This window comes from Mustela nivalis (assembly GCF_964662115.1).
Source record: "Mustela nivalis genome assembly, chromosome: 7".
Taxonomy (NCBI): Eukaryota; Metazoa; Chordata; class Mammalia; order Carnivora; family Mustelidae; genus Mustela; species Mustela nivalis.
In genome coordinates, this window is record NC_139026.1 from 103,916,210 (window position 1) to 103,927,856 (window position 11,647).

General features: G+C 53.8%; 1 protein-coding gene across 2 annotated transcripts; it reads left to right on the top strand.

The window, feature by feature from the left end:
• The first annotated feature begins 1,331 nt into the window (after positions 1 to 1,331).
• PIANP (PILR alpha associated neural protein) lies at positions 1,332 to 8,102 on the top strand. 2 transcript variants are annotated; one of them, XM_082740751.1, is made up of 6 exons: positions 1,332 to 1,604; positions 3,816 to 3,875; positions 4,138 to 4,649; positions 5,396 to 5,477; positions 6,245 to 6,466; positions 6,803 to 8,102. In XM_082740751.1, the coding sequence occupies exons 2-6, from the start codon at positions 3,871 to 3,873 to the stop codon at positions 6,822 to 6,824; spliced, it is 843 nt and encodes a 280-aa protein (XP_082596877.1). In that variant the 5' UTR covers positions 1,332 to 1,604; positions 3,816 to 3,870; the 3' UTR covers positions 6,825 to 8,102. The 2 variants fall into 2 exon arrangements, with proteins under 2 accessions (XP_082596877.1, XP_082596878.1); XM_082740752.1 differs by lacking the exon at positions 1,332 to 1,604 and adding an exon at positions 2,057 to 2,084.
• Positions 8,103 to 11,647: the final 3,545 nt, after the last annotated feature.

Genomic DNA, 11,647 nt, shown 5'->3' on the forward strand with positions numbered 1-11,647 from the left:
AGAGAAATGGATTGGCGGGGGAAGAATTCAAGCCATTTATTTTAGCCACATTAGCTTCACATGGCCATTAGACATCCAAGTGGAGATGTCAAGCAGGCTGTTGGATAAATGAGTCTGGAGCTTTGGATATAAATTTAGGACTCACTGACATTTACATAGTATTTAAGCCCTGGGACTGGATGACATCACTGGACAGAGAAAGTGGAAAGAGAAGAGAGCCAAGGACTGAGCCCTAGCAAGCGCTAACATTTAGAGGTTGAGCCGAAGACTGAGAAGGGAAAGCCAGTGAGGTTGAAGGGAAACTAAGAGAGGGTGGTGTTCTAGAAGTGCAATCAGAATAAAACATGATTGGGACACCTGGGTGGCTCAGTGGGTTAAGCGTCTGCCTTCAGCTGAGGTCATGATCCCAGGGCCTTGGGATCAAGTTCCCGCATCAGACTCTAGGGAGCCTGCTTCTCCCTCTGCCAGCCGCTCCACTTGATTGTGCTCTCTCTCTATCTCTCTCTCTCTGACAAATAAACAAAATATTTAAAAAATAAAAATAAAATAAAACATGATTGAGAAGGATGGAGTAGGACCTAGTGAGAGTGGGGATAGGGGAAGCTACTTTTGATAATGAGGTTAGGGAAGGCCTTTCAGAGGAGTTGACATTGGATCTCTGTGAAATTTTAACAACAACAACAAAAAAAGAGTCATTGTGAAAAGCCAGGGGAAAACAGACAGAGAGAATAGTAAGTGCCAAGGCCCAGTGGCAGGTTAAGATCCTCTAGTTCTAGGAACATGGATCATGTCCAGTATGACTGGGCCATAGAGTGTGAGGAGAGGAAATCAGAAAGCAACCTAGTGGACCGGTCATATAGGGCCTTGTAAGTCACAATGAGGAGTTTGGATATTCTGAGTGCTAGAAAAGCTGAGTAATGCGACTCCATCTACTCATGTTAAAGATCATTTGAGTAGGAGAATGCACTGTAACAGGGCCAGACTGCCATGGGGGATCAAGCCTTTGGGACAATCCAAGGACGGTTCGAGATCTTTACCCCCACCCCCAGCCCCACCTAGATCTCCTGCTCTCTGCATCGTCCACCACTGGCGAAATGGAGTTGGGGATGCCGAGCCTTAGGTGATTCAGAATCTCAGAAACGGTCTGGCATAACCATGGGTATCCATGGAGTTGGGTGAAAGGGATGCAGAAGCCCGCTCCCAGAACTCCGGGAATCAGACCGCCGGTCACCCTCCGCTGCCCTCTCCAACACTCCACCTGGTACCCAGTTGGGCGCAACTCCTGTGGCGCGGCAGCAGGAGGGTTAAACCGTGCGCGGCCCCCCGCGGGAGGGGGAGAGGCGGAGACCTTGCGCTGGGAGCTGCCGCGCCGAGCCCAGCCGAGCCGAGCGCCTCCCGAGCTGAGCCGAGCCGAGCCGAGCCGAGCATCTCCCGCCGCCGCCGCCGCCCCGCGCCCCGGGCGCCCACCCCCCCACCCTCTCCAGCGCCCCGGCTGCCGGCCAAACCCCCCGACCATGCCCCGTGCCCCACAGGCCCCCGCGACCCCCCAGCCCCGCGCAGCCGCGAGCGCCCGCAGCTGTCGCGCCGCCGCGCCAGGCATGCAGGTAAGTGAGAGGGACCCCCCACGCCCCCGCCCGCGGGAGCCCGGCCCTGCCCTTCCCGACTCCGTGCCCTCGGCCCCCCGCCTCTGCCGGCGGGGTCCCTTGCCCGGGCTCGAGCCGTCGGCCCCTAGGCGCGCCTTGCCCGCGGTGTTCTCCATCCCTCCGCGGGTCCCGACTCCATCCTGCCCTCCTGGCCCAGCGGTCACCGTCCTCGCGACTGCCTCTATCCCGCCTTCGCTTCAGCCCTCGGCTCCGTGCATCCTCCTGCGTTGGGTTCCCTTTCTGCTCTCGGCGCTGCCTCCCTCGCAGTCCTTCGCTGCCCTCCTGGTCCTCGCTTTCCCCCCTACTCCCGCCGCTTTCCAGCCTGTCCGGGGAGCGCGGGCCCGTGGGAGGGGTGGGCCCGGGGCAGCGCTGGGGATGGGAGCCGGTTCCCCCACCCTAAAGCTCCCGCCCCACCCCCAGCTCATCTCCTGCGCACAACAGGTCGGTGAGAAGCGAGGAGAGGGTGGGGGTGGCGCGCCAGGCTGGGGACTGCGGGCTTCCTGGAGGGGATGGCTAAAGGGGATGCGGGGCTCCGGGACTGGAGTTGACATTGGTTTTGGGGCGGGGGGATGCACAAGGCAGAGAGGCGAGTGAGTCCTGGAGTCAGCTGGCCACAGATGTCCCCGTGAGCCCTTCTCCGCTTCACTGGTTCGCTCTAACCTCCTTCCTCCCCCCCTCGTTCCCTCTCTCCAGCTTCCTTCTCTTCGCGTCCCTCTCTCCCTTCAGCCCACCAGGCTCCCATCCCTGTATCTTTCCAGAGCTCCATATCCTTTTACATTTGAAGAAACACTTAGCAACTCCTCCATTTTTCCTGCTCCGTTTTCAGTCCCTCGTCCCTACCTCTTCTCATTTTGTCCTCAGTGTGATGTTCTCTCCTTTTCCATTTCCTTTCTCTGCGTCCCTGCTCTTTTCCACCCCTTTTCTCTCTTCCCCTTACACTCTCTCCATTTCCCGTCCTGCCTAGACCTTTCCGTCCTGTCCTCCTGCCCTTTCCCCTTCTTCCCTTGATCCTGCCAACCCTTCGCCCTCCCTGTTTCCCTCTCTCACTTGCACTCTTAGCTTATTCTCCCTTCAGCATCCTCCAAGCTTCCAATCTTCGCACCCACACCCTTCCCAGTCCTTCCTAGTCCATCCTTTCAGGCTGACTCCTCTCCCTCCTCCCATGCTCTGGGCCCACTTCTTTACCTTCCTCCTCTCCTCACTCCTAACTAACCCTCCCTCTCTCAGCTTATTACCTGTCACCCTTCACTGCCTACTTCTGCTTGCACTTCCCCAGACTTTCCCATCATATTCTTTTATTCTCTGAGAGCACTTAGTGTGCAGGTTTAGACCCAGAATCCAGAGGACCCAGGTGTCATATCCTCATTCACTCTGGGGAACCTGGCCCCCTTGGAGCCACCCGCCCCCAGCTCTGAGAACATGTCCTTCCTCTTTCAAAACCCAACTATCCAGCTTCTCCCAGGACTCTGCCCAGGAGAGCTACATTTGAGGGGTGGCCTCTCCCTAGCTCCACCTCCCTTCAGAGATCACCATGGATTTGGGTGATTTAACACTGAGCAAAAATTATATTCTGTAGTTTCTCTCCCACCTACCTCTGTCTTTCTCTGCTTTTCTTTCTTTCCACCCTTCCCTCCGTTATTTCCCTCCTCCTGAAGATGTAGATTCCCCGGGGGCCCATCAGAAGAGAAACACTTGGGACTCCAAGCAGGCTAGGCAGGCTGGAGTGCTCCCTTATGCGCTCACCACACACACAGACACACACACACACACACACACACACACTCACACACTCTCTCAGATTGACTTCCTCTTCCCTCCCCCACTGTCAGACTCCCTCCCTAGCAGTAGGTGCTCAAGGAATCACAAGGTTCTTGGCTCTAAATTAAGCTCCAACAAGAGCTTAGAGCTGTGGGTAGAGGAAGTGAGAAGGAAGCAAGCCAGAGAAGTAAGAGTAGACCCCGAGGTGGGGAAGTTGCAAGGATCTCTGGGCATTAGTAGCTAGGGGCTGGGGGCTAGACAGGAACCACTCTGGGAGATCCATGCCCCCCCCCCAAGGATGCTAAGTGGCAGCTGGCAGCCTAGAGGGATAGATCCAGGTAGAACTGGTGGCTGAAGGAGATGGGGAAGTGCTAAGGGCAGGGTTGGGATGTGACTACCCCTTCTCTCCCCTAGTAAAGGCTGAAAATCTGGGTCACAGCCGAGGAAGAGCTCGGACACGAAGTCCAAGATGTGGTAAGTTTGGTACAGCAGAGGGAGTCTGGAGGCCACTTCTCCTGGGGTCTGGGCCCCTTCCCTCCTAGGTCCGCCCTGGGCCTTCCTTCTTGAGGGCCAGACCTTAGGAAGGGAGGAAATGGGGCCAGTCTTCCCAAGGCCCACCTGCTTTTCCAGAGAAAGCTGGAGGAAGACAGCTGGGATCTCTGGTATAAGCCGGTGCTTCGCATACAGAAGCCCAAGATGGGTTTGTGTCTCACCCCCTTTCTCTCCCTTCTTGCAGGCCTGCACTGCTGCTGTCCCACCTCCTCCCTTTTTGGCCACTGCTGTTGCTGCCCCTCCCACCTCCTGCTCAAGGTTCCTCCTCTTCCCCTCGAACCCCACCAGCCCCAGCCCGGCCCCCCTGTGCCCGGGGAGGCCCCTCTGCCCCACGCCATGTATGCGTGTGGGAGCGGGCACCCCCACCAAGCCGATCCCCTCGGGTCCCAAGATCACGTCGGCAGGTCCTGCCAGGCACGGCACCCCCTGCCACTCCGTCTGGCTTTGAGGAGGGCCCGCCCTCATCCCAGTACCCCTGGGCCATTGTATGGGGCCCTACAGTGTCTCGAGAGGATGGGGGGGACCCCAACTCGGCCAATCCTGGATTTCTGCCCCTGGACTATGGTTTTGCAGCCCCCCATGGGCTGGCAACCCCACACCCCAACTCAGACTCCATGCGGGGTGATGGAGATGGGCTCATCCTTGGAGAAGCGCCTGCCACCCTGCGGCCATTCCTTTTTGGGACCCACGGGGAAGGTGAGTCCAAGTGGGAGAGAGGGTGATGGGAGGCTCGAAGGGCAGTAACAGAGATCTTGTCTGTTAGTTCCTCCCACAAATGTGTCAGGCACTGTGTGGGCACAGGGGCAGAGATGAAATGTGCTCCGAGCCCTGGAGGAACTCAGGTCCACCAGCGAAGACAGATGTGTAAGCACTTGGGGATGAGTCAATGAAACAAATGCTCTAATAGAGCACACACAGAATGTCTTTAGGAAAAGAAGGAAGGGAGAGAAATTACCTTTGCCTGGGGATCAGGACACCTAAGAATTGACATTAGAGCTGGACCCTGAAAATGGAGTGGGAGTATTCCATGCAGAATACCAGGAATGAAAGGAACCTTCAGGGTGACATTTCTGCTCAAGGAATGCCAAGCTAGGGACAGTGGTTTGGGAGTGGGGCTGGTGCAGAGATGGACATTTCCACCCCCTAGTTCCCATGCAGAGAGAGGGGCTGGTTCTCTCTGACCTTGGAGCTTCCTCCTCACCACATGTATACAGAAGATTTGGGAATGTGGAGGAAAAGGACTAAAAACTTCTGGGAAAGCTGATGCTAAGAATGAAGGTGGGGGAAGGGAGCAGTTCAGGAAAGCAGAAAGAGTTGGGCACTGTGGATTCGAATGGCAACACTCTGCAAGATTATTGAACCCGCAGCCTTATCCCACTCCCACCCCCTCTTGGCTCCTACCACCTCTGGCCTCCCTAAAACTTTCTCCCCACCCCAATTAGGTGTGGACCCCCAGCTCTATGTCACAATTACCATCTCCATCATTATTGTTCTTGTGGCCACTGGCATCATCTTCAAGTTCTGGTAAGCTGAGGGGAGGAGGGTGCTGGCAGATGGGGCAGGAGGGCAGGAGCAAGGGCAGCATTTTTGCTGGAGGTGGGCTAGGAAGTGGTAGATTTAAGCAAGAAAACCCTTGGGAAAAGTTGGTAAGGATTTGGGTGGGGGAGACTGAGAAATCGGACAAATTCCTTTCCCCAGGGAAATACAAGGATAATGGAAGAGGCAGGGGAATTATTCATGTGCACTGGGGGCCTGGACATTTCCTCCAAGATGGAGAAAACTGACCCATTCTGCAGAGGCCCTTCTTGGGTCAGTCTGGGGAGGAGGAATTAAGTCTGGAGCTTTCTTTGCATGCATTTAATAGTGGGTCACTCAGTCCTTCACACTTTACTGCAAGAATCATTAGACTCAGGTGTCCAGGTCATTAGCTGATTTTGAACTAGAACTAAATCTTCCAGGCGCCTGCTGAGGAGAGAAATGGCTCTTCTGGGTATGCATGGGGGAGGGTCAGTCTCAAGGGACTCCTTGTTGGTGGGGAGCAGGTACCGATTCCGAAGGTCTGGACCAGGTCCAGAGGATGGTTTACATCCCTGAGCCCCCTAGGGGGGTAGGGAAAGTAGCTTTATGGACTCTCAGTCTCAGATATTTGATATAGGGAACTGTTAAGAGGCCAATTTCTCTCCTGTAGGATGTTGGGGTGTCTGAGGGAGGCTGGGAGTGGCCAGCACTGCAGGCCCAGGATGGGAGCTTCTTAAATGTGTGAGAGAACCTCTTTCCTTCCTGTGTACCAGCTGGGACCGAAGCCAGAAGCGGCGCAGGCCCTCTGGGCAGCAAGGTGCCCTGAGGCAGGAAGAGAGCCAGCAGCCGCTGACAGACCTGTCCCCAGCTGGGGTCACTGTGCTGGGGGCCTTCGGGGACTCGCCTACCCCCACCCCTGACCATGAGGAGCCCCGAGGGGGACCCCGGCCTGGGATGCCCCAGCCCAAGGGGGCTCCAGCCTTCCAGTTGAACCGGTGAGGGCAGGGGCAAAAGGCTGGGAGGGTTGGGAGGTAAGGCAACTTTGGTCCGGAGCCTTGGTTGGGGGTGTTCCCTCCAGGGTGGGTGGGGAGGAAGTAGACCTACCCCCACCCCCACCCCGCACAGCCCCTGGCCCTCCCTAGGACTGTACCAGGTCCTTTCTAGGGTACCCTTCCTTCTCCAGCTCTCTGTGGATCTCTGTCCTGTTCTCACACTGTCATTTAACTCAACTCTGCCCTCTTATCCTTGAGTCCCTTTCTTTGCCTTGGACTTCCCTTCGATTCTGGCCTACCCAGTGGTTCCTGACTATGCCCTTTCCCTCTTCCTCTCAGGATTCCCCTGGTGAATCTGTGATGCCCCCCAATGTTGGGGTGCCGCCAAGCAGGAGGCCAAGGGGCCGGCACAGCCCCCATCCCACTGAGGGTGGGGCAGCTTTGGGAGCAGGGGGCCATAGGGGCTCCTGGCTGCTGCCCTTGCACACCACCCCGGAACCCTCACTGGCCCCATAGGCGATCCTACCTGCTCACCCTCCTTTAGGTGGGGGGCCTCACATATTTGTGGCTTCTGGTCCCCCAGCCCTCCCTTGCACACTCACATGAAAGCCTTGCACACTCACCTCCACCCTCCCGGGCCATCGCACATACTTGCACTCTTGTACAGCCAGTCTTCTGCACCCTCTCTCCACTCACCCCACCCCTGCCAACCCCTCCCATTCTCCGTTTGTTTCACACTCCACTCTCTCTTCCTCCCACATTCTAGGCTCAGCTCAGTCACTCAGTGGTCAGTGGGCAACTCTCCAGTTACCTCTCACTCGCATTTCCTGGCCCCATGTTATGGTGTTGTGTGTTGTGCTCACGTTGTCCCTCATGAACACCCATTGATCTCGTTTCTGTGGCCCCTGCATGCTGCCCCAGAGGTGGGTGGGAGGTGAGCTGGGAGCTTCTCATGCTCCCATCTGTCATGGCCTCATTTCATTCCATGTCATTTGTTTCATTGTCTCCCCCATCCCACTCCAAGGACGTGCTCATTACCCTGAGGGCTCCCCCATGGGAATGGGGGTAGTGAGGCTCCAAACTTCTCCCCGCTGAACTGCTAAATTCTGTTGTCTGGGAGATGGGTTTTGGGGAGTCACCTGCTGCACTACACGAGAAAGGGGCTCCCATTTGCCCTTCCCTTCCTCCTAAGTCCCTTTTGTCTTGTCTGTCCTGGCTGTCCGTTTGTGGGTCACTTTCTGGAATTCAGAGTCCCTGAGCCAGTCCTGCACTTCCCAGCCTCTCTGAGGGCCTCCCTAACCCCACCTGGGCTGCCAGGGACTGGAGCCAGCTGGTTCAAGGCCATGGGGAGCTCTGCCTCCCAATCTATCCCTCCCCTTCCTGGGCTCCCTCACACTTCTCCCTCCCTGCCCTCCTTGGTTTTTCCATTTCTCCTTCCTTTTGCCTGTCCCCACCACCCTTCCCCTCATATTTGTCCCTATCTCTCACCATTTTTCCACCTTCCTCCCTTCTTCCTCTCTTACCTGGCTCCTATGCTGTGATATATATTTTTGTATTATCTCTTTCTTCTTGTGGTGATAATCTTGAATTCTTGTGGGATGTAAGTTTCAAAATTTTCAAATAAAGCCTTTGCAAGATACCAAAGTCCCCTGGTTCTGCTTATGAACCCTGAAGAGAGGAGAGTGACGAGGCAAGGGCACCCAAGAAAGGAGGAAAAGAAAGATGGGGGGTTGGAGGGAACTCCTTAAGACTTAGTGTGACCTGACCTGCTCTGACCTGGAGTTAGGGTTCCTGGGCTTTTTCTTGGGAGGGGGGGCGGTGGTAGGAGCAGAGAGAGAGGGAGAAAGAGAATTTTAAGCAGGCTCCCAGCCTGCAGGGAGCCCAACATGGGGCTTGATCTCAGGACCCTGAGATCATGACCTGAGCCAAAATCAAGAGTCAGGTACTTAACTGACTGAGGCACAGGTGCACCTCAGGCTTTAACTTGGGAGAGAATAAAGGGAGAAACTGAATGGAGCAGCCAGAGCAAGAAAACCTAAAAAAGAGTGGCTTGCTTCTTACTTGCCAGTGAAGGTCCAGAAAGACCATGAGAAACGAGACAGAGAAAAGGGATAGGCAATGAAGCAAGCAAGAAGAGGAGGAGAGAGCTGCTAAGACAGATGGAGAGTGAGGAGTAAAAGGAGAGAAAAACAAGAAAGAGTCTGCCCTGCTTGGTTTATTTTCAGCCTTGCTCCCTAACTTGTCCCCATCTACAGCTGCCCCCCAAAAGCTGGGCATTAGAACCCCTGTAGTTAACTCTCACTAGCTTTCCCCACTCTGCCCTCTCTGAGAGAGAGGTGCTGCTAGGGTGTGGGGGTGGAATCAAGGGGTATGTTTGGAGGAGGGAATAGAGGCTGCCCAGCTGGGATCAGTCACCTCTGAGCCCCCCATTCTGGGTTTGGCTCTAGCGACAGCCCTGCAAAAGCCCACACATCAGCCTCTCAGCTGTTGCTAGGCTCTGTTGCCATGGTAACTACCCAGGTCCCACTTCTCCCCCACCCCCATCTGTGCCCCACTTGCTCCCTGGAAATGGGGAACCCCGGGGAGGAGAGGAGACTGTAGTGAGCAAGTCTGGGCTGCCCCGGACTCTGAATGCCTCTATGTATTTATCTATGCAGCTAGCATCAGGAGGGTATAAGTTGGTTAGGCATGTGTTTTAGGTGTTGGGGAGCTTTACTGTCCACTTAAGGAAGAGTGGCTGAATCCATAGAGCCCACAATGGGGAGTTGGGGAGAAGGGAGCCTATTTCTCAGGACCAAAGCAGTATGTACCTTTAGGGCCTCAGACCCCATAAGAAAAAGAGTGCTACAGAGTAAAAAGGCAGAGCAGGGGCAAGGAGTGATGAGCCAACTAAAAGCAGAGGTGCAGAGCCAACAATCTGCTGAGGAGGGCTCAGAGTCAACCCAGTGGGGCCTTCAGTGATCCCAGCAGCAGCTGGAGGAGGGAGAAGGGTGGATGGAACCTGAGGGTGCAGGAAGTGCTGAGGACATGGGTCAGCTGGAGGGGGGGGGGTGAGGTAGGGATCTGAGGTGGATGGGAGAAGAAGCCTCACTAACCTTTCTCTTCCCAACCACCCCCCCCCCCCAGGAATCTAGTCTTTGTAAGGTAGTCTTTGTGAGGGGAGGAGCACTGGCTTAGAAGGGGAAGGAGCTCAAGTGCCTGGAGAGCATGCCAGGGCTCTATCACTCTCTGCAATTGTAGTTCTTCTGAGGGACAGTGTGACCCCGAGGCTCATCCATATGCAAAAGGCACGCATGAAGGCCCCTAATGAAGAGAGAATTAATTATTGCCTGATTAGCCTGCTGTTTCTCTAAATTTAAATAAATTAAAATACACCAGCAAGACACTGCGAACTCCTCACCTGTTCCTTCTCCCTAAATGTCCTTCTTCCCCATGGAAAGTCAGATGGCAGGGAGAGACAGAGGAAAAAGGAGACATCCTCGTCTTCCCATTTTCCTAGAGGAAATGTCCCAAACTAGATCACATTGTCAGGATAACCATGAAGAGTTGGGAGGTCCTGGGGAACAGATCCTAACCTTTATCTCTCATGAAACTGAAACAGACTATGGGGCCTTAGGAGGTCCTTGAAGGTTGCAAGTGGTTGAGCAGAGAGTCTCTGGTTAGTGACAGACCAAGAACACAAACAAAGGCCATACTACCCTTTTGGTTCTTGGAGGCCACACATCACAAGCACCACTGGGACCAGCATCTCTCATCACTATGCTTTCTTTGCCTCCTAAGCTGCATCAAATGACTCAGCCAGTCTTCTCTTAAGCATTTTTCTGGAAGGCTTACCATTATGGCTCAGACCAAACCAGGAAATGGGGAAGCCCCCAGGAGGAGGGATCTCCCAGGCAGAGCTCAGGGTGTGGAAGTGATTCAAGATGGAAACAGTGTGCCAGCTGGAAAACCCCAGGCTAAAATTAACAGCCCTCCTCCCCCTACGCCCCACATTTATCTCTAAAGCTCTTCTGTAAGAAGTTCAAAGCACTTAAACTGGCTTCTTATAGCAAGGGCAGGAGCAGGGCTGACAGATGGGGACACTGAGGCTCAGGGAGTACCAGTTAATGAAAATAGGAAAAGAACTAGGATGGAAGAGGAGAACTGGGAATTAGAGTGATTACTACGATTTGCTCCCACTTTTCTATCTCAGCCCCCAAAGTCAATGTTTCTGGAATTAGCAATTTCCAACCCATGCAGCAACTAGGTCTGGTCACATCCAAGCCCTGAAGATCTTATCCTGCCAACTGTTGCTACTCAGTTAACACAGACTGGGTGAATAGCCCCAAAAATGTGATCAGGACAGTAGACATTTTCAAAGGGACACAAACTATAATTACAAACCCAGGATACATATCTTCTATTTAAACCTTTAACTTAAATGTTTATTTTTAGGTGTCCTTTGTTACTTCCTTGTTGTGATTTTGAAAAAAAAAATTACTTAAATCTTCAGAATCTTATTTTCATTATCCCTAAAGAGAAAATTACAGTTATTTTTATTTGCATTATTTTGCTTTCTCAGCAAGGGGCTAATACTGTTAGTAAGAAGGACTTCGATTCTGCTTCAGCCAAATTAGAGCTCAGTCCAAGGGGATTCTTGCCAGATCAGGGTGCAGGCAGCATTCATTACTCAAACAGCATATATTCAGCATCTACTGTGTACTCAGAAAAGCAGCGGTTAGAATACCATGTACGAGACCGTTTCTTACAATGTTGCTGAAGAGTCAGATATATGAAATAGTTAAAAGAGCAACAAAAGGTACAGACTAAATGCTGTGGAAATTCAGAGAACAGAACCGTTATGCATTCGAGCAATCCTGTAAGGCTTCCTCAAAGAGTTCATGCCGTGTTTATTTCTGCGACAAACGTTTACTGACCACTCACTAAATGCCAGGCTCTGAGGATACGGCAGCGAACGAATCAAAGCCCTTGCCCTCATGAAGCCGGTATTCCAGCAGGAAGAGGTGGACAGCAAACAATACAGTATGGGGGGTGGGTGAGTGCTCTATTTAAAAGTAGAGCAGGGTAAGAAGATAGAGATGTGGATAGGGCAACAAGAACACAGAGACCCTAAGCCAAGAATACAGAGGTGTGGTCGGGAGAGGTTATCAGTTACTTTGGGGGCCTAAGCAGGGACCTCAGAAA